The sequence below is a fragment of the Heterocephalus glaber genome, unplaced genomic scaffold (genome assembly GCF_053883595.1).
Source record: "Heterocephalus glaber isolate CG9 unplaced genomic scaffold, H.glaber_assembly_v1.0 deba00001497, whole genome shotgun sequence".
In the NCBI taxonomy this organism is placed as follows: Eukaryota; Metazoa; Chordata; class Mammalia; order Rodentia; family Bathyergidae; genus Heterocephalus; species Heterocephalus glaber.
In genome coordinates, this window is record NW_028258320.1 from 68773967 (window position 1) to 68793827 (window position 19861).

General features: G+C 32.2%; 1 protein-coding gene across 12 annotated transcripts in view; it reads right to left on the minus strand.

Moving 5' to 3' along the window:
* Atrnl1 (attractin like 1) overlaps window positions 1-19861 on the minus strand; it is an 833568-nt gene that overhangs the window by 423706 nt on the left and 390001 nt on the right. For 11 of the 12 annotated variants that reach the window (XM_087185263.1, XM_004838867.4, XM_087185259.1 and 8 more), the window contains one exon: window positions 8002-8080. In XM_087185263.1, the coding sequence (XP_087041389.1) occupies window positions 8002-8080 (79 nt within the window). Of the gene's footprint in view, window positions 1-8001; window positions 8081-15424; window positions 15495-19861 lie in introns of those variants that run through there. The other variant, XR_015440462.1, reaches the window with a different exon arrangement.

Here is a 19861-nt window from a genome sequence, read left to right on the forward strand (position 1 = left end):
CACAGAAGAAATGGAAAGATTCCTAGGTATGTATGAATTACCAAAGTTGAATGAAGAAGACCTAAAAATTCTAAATAAACCAATATCAATCAATGAAATTGAAAATGTAATTAAAAATTTACCAGCTAATAAAAGTCCAGGTCCTGATCGCTTCACTACTGAATTATACAAGACATTTTGAGATGAACTACTGCCACTACTGTTTAAACTCTTCAATGAAACTGAAAGGGAAGCAATACTCCCAAATTCATTCCTGGAAGTAAGCATCACCTTGATTCCAAAGCAGAGAAAGACCTAACCAAAAAAGAGAACTATAAGCCAATCTCACTAATGAACATAGATGCAAAAATCTTTAGTGAGATACTGGCAAATAGAATGCAGAAGATCATCAAGAAAATCATACACCCTGACCAAGTGGGATTCATCCCAGGGATGGCGGGATGGTGCAACATATGCAAATCAGTCAACATAATACACTATATCAATACAACCAAGGACAAAAACCATATGATCATCTTAATAGATGCTGACAAAGCATTTGACAAAATGCAACATGCATTTATGATAAAAACCCTACAAAAATTGGACTAGAAGGTCTCTACCTCAATCTGATAAAAATTATTTATGAAAAACCAACAGCCAATATCATAGTAAATGGTCACAAACTGAAATCCTTCCCAATAAAATCAGGAACAAGACATGGATGTCCACTATCACCACTCCTGTTCCATATAGTTTGGGAAACATTAGTCATAGCAATTAGACGAGAAGGAAATAAAAGGAATAAAGATAGAAAATGAAGAAGTCAAATTGTCATTATTTAGAGATCACATGATACTCTATATAGAAGAAACCAAGAACTCAACCAAAGTCTTCTAGACTTAATAACCAAATTCAGTAGCGTAGCTGGATACAAGGTCAATAAACAAAAATCAATAGGTTTTCTCTACATGAAGAATAGACTCCCTGAGATAGAAATAGGGCAAACAATTCCTTTCACAATAGCATCCAGAAAGTGAAATACCTAGGAATCAACCTAACAAAAGAAATCAAAGACCTCTTCTCTGAAAACTATAGCACTCTGAAAAAAGAGATTGAAGATGATATCAGAAAATGGAAAGACATCCCCCGCTCCTGGGTAGAAAGGATCAACACAGTGAAAATGACCATACTTCCAAAACTGCTATATAGATTCAATGCAATCCCAATTGAAATCCCAGAACCATACTCATGGACCTTGAGAAAACAATCCAAAAACTCATTTGGAACAAGAAGAGACCCAGAATAGCAAAAACAATTCTAGGAGAATTGTTACCTAGGGGGTATCACAACCCCCAACTTGAGACTATACTACAAAGCTACTGTGATAAAAACAGCATAGTACTGGCAAAGAAAGAGACCTGAGAAGCAGTGGAACAGATTAGAAGATGCAGAAACAACTCCAGACACACTCAGCCATCTCATCTTCGATAAAGGAGCCAAACAACCTCACTGGAGAAAAGATAGCCTCTTTAATAAATGATGCTGGAAAAAGTGGGTTTCAGCTTGCCAAAGATGAAAACTAGACCTATATCTCTCAGCATGCACTAAACTAAAATCGAAATAGATTAAAGATCTAAATATTAAAATAGAAACACTGAACCGGCTGGAACAGGGGTTAGGTAGAACTCTTGAAGACATTGCTGTAGGAAAAGATTTTATGAAAAAAACCTCAGTTGCCCATGAACTAGCACAATCAACAAGTGGGATCTCTTCTTATTAAAAAGCTTCTGCACAGCAAGAGAAACCACCAGCAGTGTGAAGAGACAACCCACAATATGGGAAAAAATTTTTACCTGCTGTTCCTCAGACAAAGATCTACTATCTCGAATCTATAAAGAACTTAAAAAGGTCAGACCTCCCAAATTTAAAGACCCAATCCAAAAATGGGCATCTGAAATGAACAGACATTTCTCACACAAAGAAGTAGAAATGGCAAATAAACATATGAAAAAATGTTCAACATCACTGGTCATTCGAGAGATGCAAATGAAAACAACGCTGAGATTCCATCTCACCCGAGAAAGAATGGCTGCTTTCATGAAATCAACCAATAACAAATGCTGGTGGGGCTGTGGGGAAAGAGGAACACTGCTCCATTGCTGGTGGGAGTGTGGACTGGTGCAACTACTGTGGAAATCAGTATGGAGATACCTCAAAGAACTAGAACTGGAAGTCCGATTTGACCCAGCTATTCCCCTACTTGGTACCTTCCCCAAAGAATTAAAAGAATCATACCACAGTGATATATGTGCATATATATGTTCATAGCAGCACAGTTTGTAATAGCCAAAACTTGGAAGCAGCCCAAATGCTCATCAACTGGAGACTGGATAAAGAAAATGTGAGGTTTTTAAAATATAAAATGGAGTACTACTCAGCCATAAAAAATGATAAATTGGAGAAATTTATAGCTAAATGGATGCACATTGAGGCCATACTCTTAAGTGAAATAAACAGGACACACATGTGTAAATACCGAATAGTTTCTCTAGTGTGAGAAACTGAAAGTATAAATAAGGACTAAAAGGTATAATAATGTAAAATAGGAAGAAAAGGGGCAAAGGGGAAGTGGGATGGGTAGGGGAAAGGAAAGGAGGGAATGGAATTAATATGAGAAAATGGAAACAAAGTCTTTGTAAATAGGGAGGGATGGAATGGTTGAAGGGAGGGCAGGGGAAGGGGGAAAATAAGAACCAAGAGAGTACGTAAAGGTGCAAATTTCCCATGATGAATGTAATTATATTGTACACCTAAAGTGTACCAACAAAATAAAAAGTTAAAAATAAAATAAAATAAATCAGCAGCTTTTTGAGGGCTGAGACTTTTGTTTGGCTTTTTCACTGCTGTATTTTGCAAAGAATATACTTGGGACAATAATAGAGTATTCATAATGTGTTGAATGAAGGAAGAAATTGTTTAATATTAACACACATCTCCTACCTCATTCTTTTCAGTTATGTAATATGTCCCTATAAGAAAATAAAATTTACTTCAAGAATATTTGTGAATGACATAGAATTGTTTTGACATACAGAAGTCCATCAGTAAATTTCTTTATATGAATACACTTTGAAAAGGTAACAGTTTTATATCTACAGACTACATTCTTAGAAATTAAATTATTGGGTCAGACTTTTTCTTTTATTTTTGATGGAAAATGTAAGAGTACACACCTTTTATTCTTGCTTATCCAGAATAATTTGAAACATGAATCAAGATTTTACTTGGAGAATTGTTTATTTATCTCTCTCTTTCAATCCTTGTGGGGGGATGAGTCTACTTAGGGGGTAAAGCTCATCCCTCCTTCACTCCAGGTTGAGCATTTGTATTAGAAACAAGGCTACCAGAATGAGCTAATAAAAATATAGGATATTCATTGAAATTTGAATTTTATATGAACATAAAATTTTGGGTGTAAACATAAATACACATGTACATCAAAAGCATACATTCATCCATATATAATATAATATACATATTTAGACAGGTACATTTACATACATAAATGTTATTATTTTATGGTTAATCAGAATAAAATGGATTGAGAGAAAATCAACATCATTGGCCATTCTTTAATATATATAAATAATAGGATCTAAATGTAAAGGTAATGATCAAAGATTTTAAGATATGTTAGGCAAAATTTTCATATTTTATATACATAGTAAAAACAGTTTTACAAGTTTTTGTTTGTATTTTTAGAAATAATGTTTTGGATAATTATGTAAAATTTCCCATTTACTTGAACTACTAATCTTGCCTTCTATGACTAATATCATGTCCAGAAGTTTTTTTATATACCTATACCCTTTTTGGATGACCACAATACAACAACCATGGTGTCACAGCCTGTGCATGTGAGTTTTTGTTCTACTGAAACTATTGTAAAGCTATAAATTCCCTAAAAATTGAGCCTATGTTTTTTTCTTCATGTTTTTGATGATTATAAAATTGACTAGATTATAGTAAGGGATAAATAGCCCTTTTTTGAATTAAGCAAAATGGAAGTGCTATAAGAGAATAGATTTATATGGGAAAAATTTGTTAACTTTCAACTCCTATGTCGCTTGTGCATAATTGACTCTCAATATAACTTATTTTAAGTGTATTTATGATATTTTAAAACTATAATATAAATATGTTGAGCATCTGCAATTTCTACTATCACAGAATAAAGTAAAAATGTTTCAATTTCATTTCAATAAAAAGCCAATGATAAGCAGAAGTTGAAATTGAGGCCATTAACTGAAGAGACATTTATTTGAATGCAGTATTTGCTAAAGGTTAAAAAAACCAAATCTTTTATGGGATACTTTGTGTATTACAATGTTTAAATATAAAATACAGATTTTAACTATTAAGATAGTCTAACAAAAGCTGCAGGCAGTACCTAGTCAATTACTTTTAATTTCTCCTATGTACTCTATGCCAAATCCTCTCTGTAAATAAGTTTTGAGAAGGCAGAATAGCTTAATTTGTAAAGCACTGCTGTATTTCATTAATAATATTTAGATGCAAACTTTTTAACAGCAAATTTAGCATTTCTCAGGATGTTTTACTATTGTTTCCACATGAAATTTCATTAATAAAGCATAAGGATATGTAATAGGTGGAATGAATATGATCAAAATATCAAAACCCTCCCAAAAATGTGGAACTAAGAGGGAGAGTGGGAAAGGGGGATTATTGCACGATTAAAATATGTACATGTTGTACAAATTGCCAAAATGAAGCCTATTATTCTGAGTAATCAATAAGTACCAATTAAGGAAAGGGAAATAATAGTATTACTTCATACCTATTTTGTGCTAATGAAACAGGTATAGAGAAAAGAATTATGATGCTTGCCAAAGGAAAAGTTACTCAAAAATACTAGAACCCAACTTACAGGTTGTAGTATGTTATTTTTAACTCAAACTTCAAGTTGATAATGATGAATCTAAATATAGGTTTTACACTGCATTATTATGAAATATGTACCAAAGTAGAACATCTTGAACACAAGTTCTGTCTCTTAGGTATTTTCTTATCCTCAGCATTTTAAAATATCTTCATTTACCTCTTGATATGTTTCTTTTTTATAATATCTATTAAAAATGTAATTTCAGTTTTAAAATGAAGACCATTAAACATGAAAATATTTCAAAAGATTTCTTTTAATATATGCTTGCTCCAAATATTTCAGAAGTTTCAGTGCTTGCACGGTCCATGCATGGTGGAAGGGCCTGGCGGGAGGACAGTTGCTCATGTCACACTGAGCAAGCAGAGAGGGAAGGGAGGAGCAGGGGAGGGAACACACACCCTTGTCACACTCTCACTGGCCTGTCCCTCTGACCTGACCCCACCTACTAACATCACATTTATCTATAGCAGCTCCATGATTTAATTACTTTTCCAAAGCCCCACTTATGAGCACATGAGGCTTTGGGGGGACATCTACTGATGAATACTAAAAGTTAAAAAGCAATACACTTGGTAGAATTAATGTAAAATATTTATAAAATTTCCAACCTTTTTTTCATCTTAAACAGTCCTTGCACTACTAATCATATATGTTTTCTGAGCTTTAAATGAATCATCTCACTTACTTTTAGCAAACAAGTAATATAGAAATAGAAAAAATACTAGCCTCTTTTGATTTGCGGAATATTCCAGTTAATTAGTTAAAATTTGTTAAATATAAGCTTAGACAAAAATACATTTTGACCTTCACTTAAAATCTGTAAAATTATCATAACTAAAACTACTGTGTTTCAAACTCTTTGGGGCTCAAAAGAACAAAATGAGAAATTCTTGTAATACTAAAAAAAAGTATTACTTGAAAACATCTCCAGTCAACCAGTGAGACTGAAAAATCTCTGAAGCTCATAAAATTAGAAATAATATTTTATAATATGGAAATTATTCAATAACAGATCTCTGATAGAAGAAAAAGACAATGCTGTCTTCACTTTTGACCTTAATATATAAAAGGTTTCTAAGATATTTAGGGATTTTATCTAAAGTAATTAGTGACATTATATTACAAAAATTCCTCAAAATCTATTCAGCATATATTCTAGCATAACATGAACTCTGACTACATAGATTTTGTGATTTGGTAGAGGTTAGCAAATTAAATGCAAGCATTCCTATTTTCTATAGCAAAAAAGAAGCACTACCTAAATGAACTTTGTATAAAGGAGCATCATACTGAGAGAATATCCAGAGGACATGGTAATATTTACAAGAACAGAGTACTGCTCTGTCAGTGGCCCCTAATCTAATTTTCCTTACTATTTCTTAATTTACTATCCATGTATACCAAATATTAAAAGATTTTGACTTCCAGTTCAATGATAAATTTATTTTCCTACTTTACAGTAATATCAGTTTGACAGAGTATCTGATTAATATGCAATAAATAGCATTCTGCTACACTAGGTGATGTGATCATTACCAAAATCAACTTGTCACTGTTAGAAGTGTGAACATTTGATAGAGAAATGGACTATGCATAGTAGTTTTTCAAATTTTAAATGTTTGCATTGTTTATAAACTCAGCTACTATGCATAAACATTTCTAGGGATCTAAGACCTAAACTAAGAAATTAGTAATATAGCACAAATTCAAATAGACCACTTTCTCATATTCAGATACTAGTTAATGGCAAAGTAATACATTTTTGTTTTCAAAATGAATATTTACAGAGTTGTATTTTATACATTTTAGAGAGAAGACAGTGCTTAGCAAACAGTGCTTGTCATATGCAGAGGGACCAGAGGCTGCCCATTGATCTTGGCTTCTTCTCCACCAGATGGGCATTACATTGTCACCAGTCCTAGTCTACTATGGAAGGTCTTCCAACTGCCTGCCTACAGTTATGTTTCTTTCCTTCTTTAATCTATATTTTTATTAAGTTTATTGGTACATAAATGCCGAACAGTTTCTCTGGTGTGAGAAACTGAAAGTGTAAAAAAGGGTTATAATTTGAATACAACAGATCATCTAACTTGTCTGGAAGATTAACATCCATACAGAATTTCACTACTTACCAAATATGTATATATTCATATTCAGTAAGCTCCTTTTTGACAGGAGAATTCATGCCACTAATATGACACCTTAAAATAACTTATTTTTAAATATTTTTAAATATTATATTTTTATATGAAGAAAACCATACAAAAATATATTGGGAAATGTAATAGCAAAGTAATACTATGATACTGTTATTAGAATACTACTAGAACATAATAATTGAATTCTAATAAAAACAGGAACTTGTTTATTATATAAAGTATAAAATAATAAATGTACTGTATATTTTTCTCCTCAGATGACAAAGTTTCCTTGTTGCTTTCAGTTCACTAATACATTAAAAATTAAGAAACTATATTTACGTAATATAATTAAAGTATCAATTGTTATTTCAGAATTACTAGAGTATTACTGTTTTTATTAATTTGAAGATTATAATATTATGATTAATGCTCATTTAGACATATACAAAATTATTATGCTGTTTAAACATAATTGGATTATCAGATAATCAAAAAATAGAAAATATTTCATTAATCCCCAAAAAAGAATGCTATAGTAAGTTTACAGAAAATGTGTTATCTAAAGTTAAAAGAAAATTTTTATCACTTAGAATTTTCTTTTAAATTGCAGATACTTATGAAAAATAAATTAATATAGCACAACTAAGTACATAAAAGATATTACAGATTGAGTAACAGAATTAATATTAGCACTCGCTACTGATTTTTATACTATTTTTTAAAACCACAGTTCTACAGTTACTGACTTAAAATGCAAGTGATAGTATAATCTGATGTCTTAAAAATACTAGATTGTTCAGTATTAAGAAGAAATAATGACTTCAATTGTACTTGAAAGGAGCATATTAGTTAAACAAGAGTTGCCTATTTCCTGAAACCTTTAAACAAAAGATTAAATAGTATTACTGACACTACCTCTCTCCGGCGGGAGGCCCAACAGGTTTGTTTGATCTTCCATACCACAGCAGCCACCAATAATAAAGACAAGAAACAGCTGGAAAGTAAAGCAGAAATAATTTTTGCTCAAAACACATTTGAAATTTGTAATGAAATAAATATACAGAAGATTAAAATAAACAGAAGTAATCACTTTGTCTTGGTAAATATTTCAAACATAAAATTTACTCAATATATTCTTAATTCCTTTTAATGTGGCATCTCCTTATATACTAATAAAATATTAATACTAATAATGATTAATATTTATACAATATTCAACACTTTAGAGAACACTTTGCTTAGAAATCTTTTCAACTGAATTTACCAGAACTTTCCCCAAAATCCAATTTTTTTCTATCAACAAACTTATTTTTCATTTGACAATACCATCCATTTTTTAAAACTACTTTCTGAATACTGTTTTTGGTTTTCCTTCATGCTTTCTGACCCAATATAGGATCAATAAAGGTAGGTTACATTCCAGACTCCCTTTGTAAAATTACGGGCATTTTACAAACCTCAGTTCACAGAAAACTATGCTCTTTTCTTGTTCTAGGAAAGATAGCTCAGCAATACTCATGACTTCAATTATGATCTCATTGGAATGATTTGTAAAACTGTATCTTTAGACCTGCATACTGGCAGCATCTTATCATTTAATTCAAACACCCTCCCAGGAAAGAAATTCCTGACACGCAATTTTCACAATGATTAGACACTTAATAATAATACTGTTAGCTGAGAAATTCCTGACTCACAGGTTAGTTTTAATTATTTCAAAAGATAAACATTTTCTATTATCAATTGATGTCACTGTGTTTCCTGGGTAAAAACTGAATCAGTCTGCTACCCACTAAAACTTCTTTATATATTTATAGAACACATAGAGAAGCCTACAGGATTCCTTCTCCTTCACATCTTTTGTCCTACAGGAGACATTTGGTAGTGTCTGGAGATATTTCTGATGCTACCATTCAAGGGGCAGCTAGTGCCATGTTTACTAAATATCCTACAGTATACAGGTCAACTCCCCATTACAAAGACTTTGCTACCCCCAACTGCAAATAAGGCTTAATTTGAGAAATTCTGTTGTAGTCTGACTTGATAGTGGTTACATTTTTCTTGTTATGCCCAGATAAACAATATGTGTTAAAAATATGCTACTAAGAACTGACACTTTAAATATAGACAGAGGATCCATTCATTTATCTGTATTTCAATAAAAACATAATATCCTTAAAAATTTTAACATAGGAGATATAAACTTAGCATATCCAAACCAAATCATCAATAACATTTATATAATAAAAGCAACTGACATCTATTTAGTATGTACCAAGCACTATCCTGAATGTTTTATATGAATTATCTCTTTAATTACCAAAATTGCACATAGATATACCATCTACACTGTCATGTACTCACTGAAAAAACAAGAAAGTTGAGCTTTGCAGAGTTTAAGTATATGTCCTACATTTTAACAGTTTAAGTTACAAGCTGTCTTATTTCTTTTCACATTTTTTCACCAGTTCTTTAAAAGCTAAAATGAAACAGACATTCAATTCTATCATTCCTTCCACTCAATCAGACTTAATCAAATCCTGTCAATGGTTTAAGAATGTCTGCAGTAGACAATAGCATGTGTACAAAATTCATTTATATTTCATAATAAAATAGAGTCTAAGTACCAATACATAATTTGATGACACAATATTTTCTTCAAAATATTTAATGATAAATATTAAGTTGAAATTATAAAGACAATGAATTTCTCCATGACAAGGTTAAATTTTTTCTCATCTAAATTTTGTGACTCAAATGAAAAGTATCACTTCTATAATAATTCAGGACAGCATTAAAAATATGCAGTCTTCATAACTTTACTTTCTTAAAAACAGGAGATATATTCTTTTTAGGTTTGAATCAAATGCTTTCTATGCTTATTCCTATTAGATTACCAATAAAAGTAATAGAGATACCATAATGTAAACATATAGGCTGATATATAAGTTTTTAAATTATTATTTATTTATTATTCTAAAAATTATTTATTATTTATTTATTATTTTTTAAAATATTTATTATTTATTTATTTTAAAAATTATTTATTATTTATTTTAAAAATTATTTTTCCTAAATAATATTATAATAATCTCTAATAAATATTTAAAATTCAATAAAATATATCTCAGTATCTAGCCCATAGTTGTTGTCAATAAACTTTTGCTAAATGAAAGGAATTGGTTGAGCATCTTTTTTGATATAAAATGTGATATGTGGAATTATACTTCTATCAAAATAATACTCTCTCCATATATTCTTGTTTTCTGAGAAATTACACTGTGAGCAAAAGTTAAAGGGCCTTTTGAAAAATCAGAATAAAAGCAACTGGGTGTGGTGGTGGACACCTGTAATCCCAAAACTTGGGAGGCTGAGACAGGAGGATTGCTGTGAGTTCGAGGCCAGCCTGGGCTACAATGTGAGTTCAAAGCCAGCCTCAACTACATAGTGAGACCCTGACTCAAAAAACAAAACAAAATAAATAAATAAATAAACAAACAAACAAATAAAAGCAAAAATCAGTAAGTTAAGAACATTTACTTCATTAAAAAGCAAACCAAACAAAAACAGCTTGGTAAATTTATCCAGCACAGTTAAAAAGTTACATTCATTTTTTTGTTAGCAATTTGAAGATCCTAGGCTTAATTAGCATACTAGAGACTTTAAAGAGTAATAGAATTTCCACCATCTGAATTTCTGAAATAACCATGTGTAGCATTGCTCTACATACCACTCTTTCACTTCTATGGCCTCCCTTCTGCCTGCTGGTCTTTACAAGACTGAGATTTCTGGGGTTATCTCATCCAATTAGCTTTTCTCTTCTGTATCTCATAAACCAAACGTTTTCCTGGGTAACATCAAATATTACAGTAGTATCTTTTAGTTTGGTTTTGTGACAAGTTTGTCAGAGAAAAATGAATTTTCACTGCTTTGTTTCAGGTCTTCTTTTTCCATTGTACAAAAGCTTTTATTGCCTATTGCTCTTTGGTGTAGCTACTGAGAAGAGGGAATATTTGGATATTCTTTAAAAATATGCTGTAGGGGACAAGTGCCAGAGATCTGGAATTTTCAGTATGCCTCAGTATAATCTACCCAATGAAAATAGAAGAAATTGATCTGGTCCCAGCACCTGGAAGGAAGTGCTCCCACCACCGCCATCCCAGGCTCCTAGGGCAGTGAAGCTCCGCCGGTCCCAGCACCCGGAAAGAAGCTCCCCGCCTCCATCCCAGGCTCCAAGGGCAGAGAAGGTGAGCCAGTCCCAGCACCTGGAAGGAAGCTCCCCCACCGCCATCCCAAGCTCCTAGGGCAGAGAAGCTGAGCCGGTCCCAGCACCCGGAAGGAAGCTCCCCTGCTGCCATCCCAAGCTCCTAGGGCAGAGAAGATGAGCCATGTGGGCACCAGAAGCACTCCCCCACACCCGTGGAAATGAGAAGACACATAAACAAGCCTCAAAAACAGACTTCTGGATTACCTGCAGCAACCCCAAAGGGAAACCAGATGGAACAATCTGATACTCAACCACCTGGACTCTCTGAGCTGGCAACAAAAGAGGATCTGGGAAAAATGGAATCAGAAATAATTACTCACATAACAGCAAACATTTTGCTCAGGGTGCAAGACATGATTAATAAATCTAGAGAGGACACAGATAAAAAAATAGAGGATCTGAGGAATATGATGGAATCCCAACATAGGAAACAAATGGAACCCATAAAACACATACAAACAGATTTCCAAGAGATTAAAAACTCCATCGAAAGTCTACGCAGCAGAATGAACCAATGTGAGGATAGAATTTCACATAGAGAAGATAAGATTGCAATTAGAGAGGAGGAAAAGAAAAATTGCTTTAAAATTGTAAGGGAACATGAGAAAGCAATCCAGCAGCTGCTACACGATGCAAAGAAGAATAGCATAAGACTGACTGGAGTTAATGCAGAAAGAGGAGAGAGTGCAGATGACATAAAAAAAACTCTTCACAGAAGTGATGGCAGAAAACTTCCCAAGCAGGGGCAAAGAACTTGACATACAGATAAGTGAGATATATAGGACTCCAGCTAGCCTTAATCAAAAAATATCTACACATAGGCATATAATAGTTAGGATACCAGAAATTCAACAGAAGAATAAAATTCTACAAGCAGTGAGAGAAAAGAAACAAATCACATACAAAGGAAAGCCCATCAGAATCACAGCACACTTCTCAATGCAAACCCTCAAGGCAAGAAGAGCTTGGAGTGATGGATTTCAAGCCCTAAAGGAAAACAGCCTCCAACCCAGATTGATGTACCCTGCAAAACTATCTTTCAAAATTGATGGAGAAATAAGATTCTTTCATGATAAAGAGCACCTCAGGAACTTCATGAATACCAAATCGGCACTCCAAAAAATTTTAGACAATACCCTAGGAAAAGACAATGAGGATCACAACCCCAGGAAACTCAGCAGAATGAATCCTTTGGGCGTGACAAATTAAATGCAAAGGGGGAGAATCCAACAAAAAGAAAAAGTCATGACAAGGCTTTTAAAACTTTTGACTTCATCTCCCTAATGAGTGTATAATTCAATCTTATTATTGTACTGATTAGTATTTTTCTGATTCTAGAGTTGCACACCATTCCATGTGCTATACTGGCTATTTATCATCTTCTTATGTCTACATTTTAATTGGGTTGTCTATTAATGAACTCTAAGAATTATTTATATATTCTGATCATAGGTTATATGTATTGGAAATATGGTCTGTTTAAGGACTACTTTTCATTTTAATGATGTCATTTAAAGTTCTAAATTTAGATGGAATCTCATTTATCAAATTTTTTCTTTTATACATCATGTTTTTTGTATCCTAGGTAGTTCTTGCCTACCCTGAATTCATAAATATTTTCCCTTATAATTTCTTTTTAAAGTTTTATACTTTTAGGCTTTCTTATTTAGGTTCATAGATCCCTTCAAGTTATTTTCATGGAAAAAAAGGGTTGAGGTTAATTTTTTTTATACGGATACCAGGTGTTCTAGTGCCATTTGCTGAAGACACTGTCTCTTCCTCGGCTCTTGAATCTAGTTTATATTCTATAAAATGCTAATGTTAAATAATCTTTCAAAACTCAGTGGACCATATATGTATGGTTCTATTTCTAGATTCTCTGTTTTATTCCAATGATCTATATGTCTTTTCTTACACCAACACTGCCTTGATTACTGTAGGTTTAGAAGAAGTCTTAAAATTGGGTGCTAAACGTCTTCCAACACTGTTTTTGTTTTTGGCTTTTCTGGGTCCTTTGTACTCCTACATAACTTTTAAATTTCAATATCCAGTTCTTCATTTATAGCAAGTATACACAGACCTGAATTTTTAGATATACCTTGTGTTTTCTAATCCTGCTAAATTCCAGTACGAGTTCTAGGGGCTCCTAGAGATTTCTTAGTATTTTCTCTGTAGATGATCATTTCATCTACATAGAAAGATTTTGCTTCTACCTTGCCAATCCGATCCTAATTGTGTCATTTTATTGCCAGACTATTTTGGTGGGGGCTAGGTTTCAAAGTTTAATGGACAGATAAAGAGTAAGCATATCTGCCCTTGTTCCCCACCTGAAGGCGAAAGCATTGTATCTTCTCAATTCATACAAGGCATTCTTGCTGGAAGTATGGAGCACATGTCTTTAATCTGTTGAGAAGTTTCTGTTCTACTTCTAGTCTCCTGATAGCTTTTACCATGAACAGCTGTAGAGTTTAGTCCAATACTCTTTCTCCAACTAGTGACAGGATCACATGGCTTTTTCCTTTCCTCTGTTAAAATGATGACTTTTAGGGGTGGATCCTCCAATGCTGAACCAACACTGCCATCCCTATAACAAAACCACTTTCTACATCCTGCCAGATCTGACTTCTAAGAGGTTGTTTTGTTAAACAAATTTCTATCTATGTTCATATTTTTTTTCTTCTATTATCTTTATCCAATTTTAGGATTAGCACAATGTTGAGTTCCTAAAATGAGGGGAGAAGTGTTCCTTCTTTTTTCTGCTTTAATTGTTTGATATAATTTATCAGTTAAAATGTTTATAAGCCTGCTGTTGTCATATAGGTATGTTTTCAAGCTAGGAATATACTTTCTTTAATAGGTGCTATTCAAATTTTATATTTCCTCCAGAGTTAGTTTCATTAACTTGTCTTAAAAGGTATTCTTAGAAGTTGTCAAATTTATTTCAAAACGGATTTTTGTAATATGCTTTCTATATCCTTTTAAATTCTGTAAAATCTGTGGTAATGTCTCCTAGATCTTGGTATTGTAATTTTTAAAATGTATAACTGATATTGTGTAACAGGAAGAAAAGGTCTAAAAGAGCAGGGGAATTGGGAAGGATAGGGGAAGGGAAAAAAGGGAAAGGAAAAAATATAAGAGGAAAAAAATGGAAACAAGGTCTTTGCAAATAGGGAAGGGTGGAGGGGGTGAAGGGAGGGCAAGGGAAGGGGAAATAAATAAGAACCAAGAGACTCATGTAAAGGTACAAGATCCCAATGATGAATACCTAAAATGTACCAATAAAGTTAATGGGGGAAAAAAAAAGATGATATGAGAGTAAAAAAAAAGAAAGAAAATAGAAGAAATAAAAAAGAAGCTGAAAAAAGCAAGTACATGAGTTACAGGAATGAAAAGGGAAGCCCATAAACTTTGATAGATATATTTTAATAATTTGATTTTAACCTTCAAAAACAATCATTTGGGGAAGGATTCAAAATATTTAAAATGTAACTTATTAGGTAATATCACTTAGTGAAAATTAAAAAGAACTCAATAGAAATAAGATACTGTGATATAAGGTTATAATGTAAAACTAGTTTCTAATGACAAAGAAAAACCTTCTGGTAATAATATAGTTTGACAAATTTAGAGATAATATTGTTACTATTCTATAGCAAGTTAAGATTAATTGATCATAAGCATCAAGTATTAAATACATACTTTTTAAATGTGTTGGGTATATTATTCTTTTAGTTTACTATAAAACACATTAGAAACTAGAGTATTGTGCTGAAATACAAAAATACATTATTTGTTTAATTTGCACTTAACTGATATCACAGAAAATAGCTTTCAGTGGTTTTATACTTTCATACTACTTAAAGAATTTTTTTCATACCAACTCAAATGTTAACAAAATAAACTCCTATTTTAGAATATAATAAAAGTCATTTATATGAGAAAAATATTGTTTATGCTTAATTTATCTGATTGACAAAGATGAAAATAACAAAGCCCAGTACAGGACCATGGAAATATAATATGTTCCTAGCTAAATCAGTACAGAATTTTAAGTTGTTAAACAATAGTTACCAGAGGGCCGGGAATTTAGCTCAGTGGTTCCGTCGCTTGCCTTGCAAGCGCAAGGACCCGAGTTCAATCCCTGGTACCAAAAAAATAAAAAATAAACAATAAACAATAGTTACCAGAGATTTAGATATCTAATTGGAAATCTGCAATATTCCAAAATCTAAAACTTTTTCAGTGTTGACATTCTGCTACAAGTAGAAAATTTCAGTTAATGGGTTGCACGCAAAATGCAGGTTCACTAAACATATGATGTAAAATTAGCTTCACATTCTGTGATAACCTGTGTATGAAACACAGGCTTGGGTTCCATTCCAAAGATAGATATAGATATAAATGGAGATGGAGATATAGATATAGATATAGATGATATAGATATATTATATATAATCTAAAGTCAAACATAAATGTAAAATTTGAAATACTTCAGGTACCAAACATTATGGATAAAGATTACTCATCTTGAATACCTTAGAATACAAGACATCAAGATGATTTCAAATCCAAGTAACAGGAAACCTAACTGAAACTGGGATAAATTATATTGGCTCTAAATATATATTGGCATAGACTGAATAGTTCCTCCTTTCAAATTCATATATTGAAGTAATCCTTAATGTGACTATATTTGAAGATAATTGCCTTCAGGAAGTAATTAAGTTTAAATGAAATCAATACAGGTAGGGCCTTAATGTGATAGGATCGGGGTCCTTATATAAAGAGACACTGGAGAGCTTTCATACTCTCCTTTGCCTTCCACATCCCTAGAGAAAATACCATGTGAGCACACAGTAAGGAAGTAGCTATTTTCAAGCCAAGAAGAGATGTTTTTTTCTCCAAAGCTCAATAATTTTGTCAGCCTCCAAAATGGCAAAATAAATTTCTGTTGTCTAACCCATGCTATCTGTAATATTTTTTATGGCAAACTAAGACACTCTCCAAAGTTGCAAGAAAGAATAAGATTTGATTTTATCAGGGCCCTAGCTACATTTCTCTCTAATTCTCTGGACTACACACTCTACGGTGCATCAGCTTTAGTTTCACACTTGTTCCTCATAGAAATGTAAATGAGTGCTGCAGTCTCAGGCTTTATATCACACACTATTACACATGACCACTCGTCATCAATCACTGAAGATGCACTAAATGGCTTTAGCCCATCCACAAAGCTGGTGAAAGTGTAATTCCACTCAAACTGAAAGGTTGCTGCACAGCCATGTGGAAGAAGATATCAAACAGCAAATAACTATATATTTTGTATATGTTTAAAATCAATTTCAGTGGTACACAAAAAATTTGTATTCAAACAGTTATTTCCTGAAACTGGAACCCTCCATATAGTTAGTTAATTGAATTTGATAGTAGAGCAAAGGCATTTCAAAGGAGAAAGATCAGTATTTTTAACAAATCACGCTATAACAATTGATTATCTACTTGCAAAACAATGAATCTTGAGCTATGCCTAAATCATAAACAAAAACTAACTGAAATGGATCATACACTTAAATGTACAACATAAAAAATATAAAACTTGAGCAGAGGATGTAAGTTAGTGATAGAGCTTACCTAGTATGCACAAGGCCCAGGGTTTGATCCCCAGCACAAGGAAGAAAAAAACAAAGAAAATGAAAATAAAGATATATAAATTTATATTGTGGATGTCAGTCTTAATTTTCAACTTGACTGGATTACAAAACTCCTAGAGAGATGGATCATGGGAGTGCTGTATGTGTCAATCTACTGCAGCTCTCAGCCTCATGTGCTGTCAGGAGGTGGGGCAGAGTGGGAGGAGGTGTGTCACTTTACAGGGTATATACCTCTAGCTAGCTCTCTTCCTCTGTGCCTTGCTTTGTGGCTGCCATCAGAGAGCAACTTTTCTCCAACACACCTTGCTGTCATGAAGTTTCTGACAACCATAGACTGAAATCTTTCAAATGATGAACTAAAAGAAGCCTTTTCTCCTTTAAGTGGAAGGTGACAGGTATTCTGTCCCAATAATCAGAAGGTTGGCCAACACACAAACACACACACACACACACACACACACACACACACATGTTTAAGGAAATCTATGTAACTTTGAATTAGGCAGAATACTTAGATCTAACTGTAAAATCATAATTATAAAAAGTACATAAGATTTTTATTAAAATTAAAATGAATGAAAAGATACTTCAAAAACAAAATTTTTGCAAATGGCTTATCTGGTAAAAGATTTATATTTAGAATACACAAAGAATGTTAAAAATTCAACAGTAAGAATATAAAAATAAAGCAAAGAGGCAAAGATTTGAAAACATTAGTTCAAAGAATATAAAAGTATAGCTAATAATTACATGGAAAAATATTCAACATCATTAGCTGTGGGGAAAATGCAAGTAAAAACACACCAAGATACCATCACATATCTATATATATCACATACCACATATCAGAATAGCTAAAAAAAAAAAATACTACCAGGACCAAACCCTGGTGAAAATTTAGAACAACTGAAATCTTCATGCTTTGCTGATGTCAGCGTAAAATAATAGTCATTCTAAAAAATCACAGAAGATATTATAAAGATGAACATACATTACTCTATGATTCAGTAAGTAGGTATTTTCCTAGAGAAGTGAAATTTTTTATCCCAAACCTATAAAAATGTTTTTCATGACAGTATTATTCATAATTATAAAAAAGTATAACAATCCATATATTTCAATTGGTGAATGGAAAAATAAACTGGTATATATACATAAAATGGAACACACTTAGCAATAAAACAATATTTACTATTGGTAAAACAAATCAACTTGGATAAATCTGAAATGAAGCATGTAAGAGAAAGAAGCTATTTAACTTATATTCAGGAAAAGACAAGGTACAGGGAACAGGTCAGTAGGTGCCAGGGTTTATAGGTATGAAGAAAATCTGTCTACAAATGAGGACCTATGAAGATATTTTGGAAGATTTTTGGAATTGTTCTGTATTCTACGGGTGCTGGTGAATACAAGAAATCATATGACTGCATTCCTAAAAATTGAATTTTACCACACATAAATTTTTAAAAGGCTTCGTAAAAAGAGCCAAAACAAAGAAAATAAGGATAAACAAAATCCAGTCAACTATTAATACCTCCCAAAACACACACAAAGAAAAAGTACTTGGAAAGTTACTAATATGAGGATAATAATATGACATAAGGAAGATAATTATTCCAGGTTATATAAAAACTTGAAGCCACAGTTTGAATTATAAATGTGGAAAGAAGTTTTAAACAGTGAGGTCACATAATTTGATCTATGATTTAAAAATAACGTTGGCAATTTTTGACTGTAATACATTGATATAAAGAAGTGCAATTGAAGTTTGTAGGAGAAAGGAGAGAAGACTATTTAGTCTCTTCCCAAGTACTGAAGTAAGGTAAATTGTGATACCTAAAACTAAGTAAGTTAAATTAAAGTTATGACACATTAACTTGAGGTGTTATGCAATATTTAGGTCAAAGTGTGAAGACATGATCCTTTGAGAAGACTGTTTCTGTCCCTAGCACTCCAAAACTCAGCATTGTAAATTAGATATGAAATATTGGTTAACTAAATTTCAACATACTTTGCATTATCACTAGTTGATTCCTACCACATTAAATCCTTTGATTTATAAGAGCAGCTTGGACTTAAATATCAATTTTCTTTCACAACAAAGGCATAGGGAAAGTTTTAGTACACCTCAATACAGTAAGAAGTTATTTATTATTTCTACTTAGTTAAATCTTGAAGTCTCATTTCTATTAATGTATCCATCTTGATAATTTCCTTTTTGAAAATAGGACTCCTCTTTCTTTTCATCCTTCAGTATTCTTTGTCTTTGCTCTATTTATAGATAGATAAATAGATAGATAAAATGTATATTATTATGCCAAATACTCCTGAATTATGCCACTTTGATATAGAGATTCTTGTTAATGACTTAACTTTACTTCTTATTCTATAGAAGTTTATATTTCTTCTTTTTCCTCTTAAAAATATCCTTATGTTTGATATGATTAAATGTCTTATTTCCCCAAAATCTGGATCACAGTTAACTTCACAATATTCTTACTACATCACTCTATACAGTCATCTTTCATTGATTTTTTAATTTTCCACTGCTTAACACTTACTCTTTATATTGCTTTTGAATTCTTTAGATTTCTTGACCTAAACCTTTCCTTTTTAATTCCACTAAATTATGACCATCTCTCTTGCCACTTTGTGCCCACTAAAATAGACACAATTTTTAGAAGACAGTAACAAGTGTTAATGGGGATGTGGAGAAACTGGATGTCTCATCCATGTTGGTAAAATGGGAAAATACTGTATCTGCTTTAAAAACAGTTTGGCAGTTTCTCACAATGTTAAAATCTAGGGTGACCTATGATGAGAAATTCTACTGCTAATTATAAACACAAGAGAAATA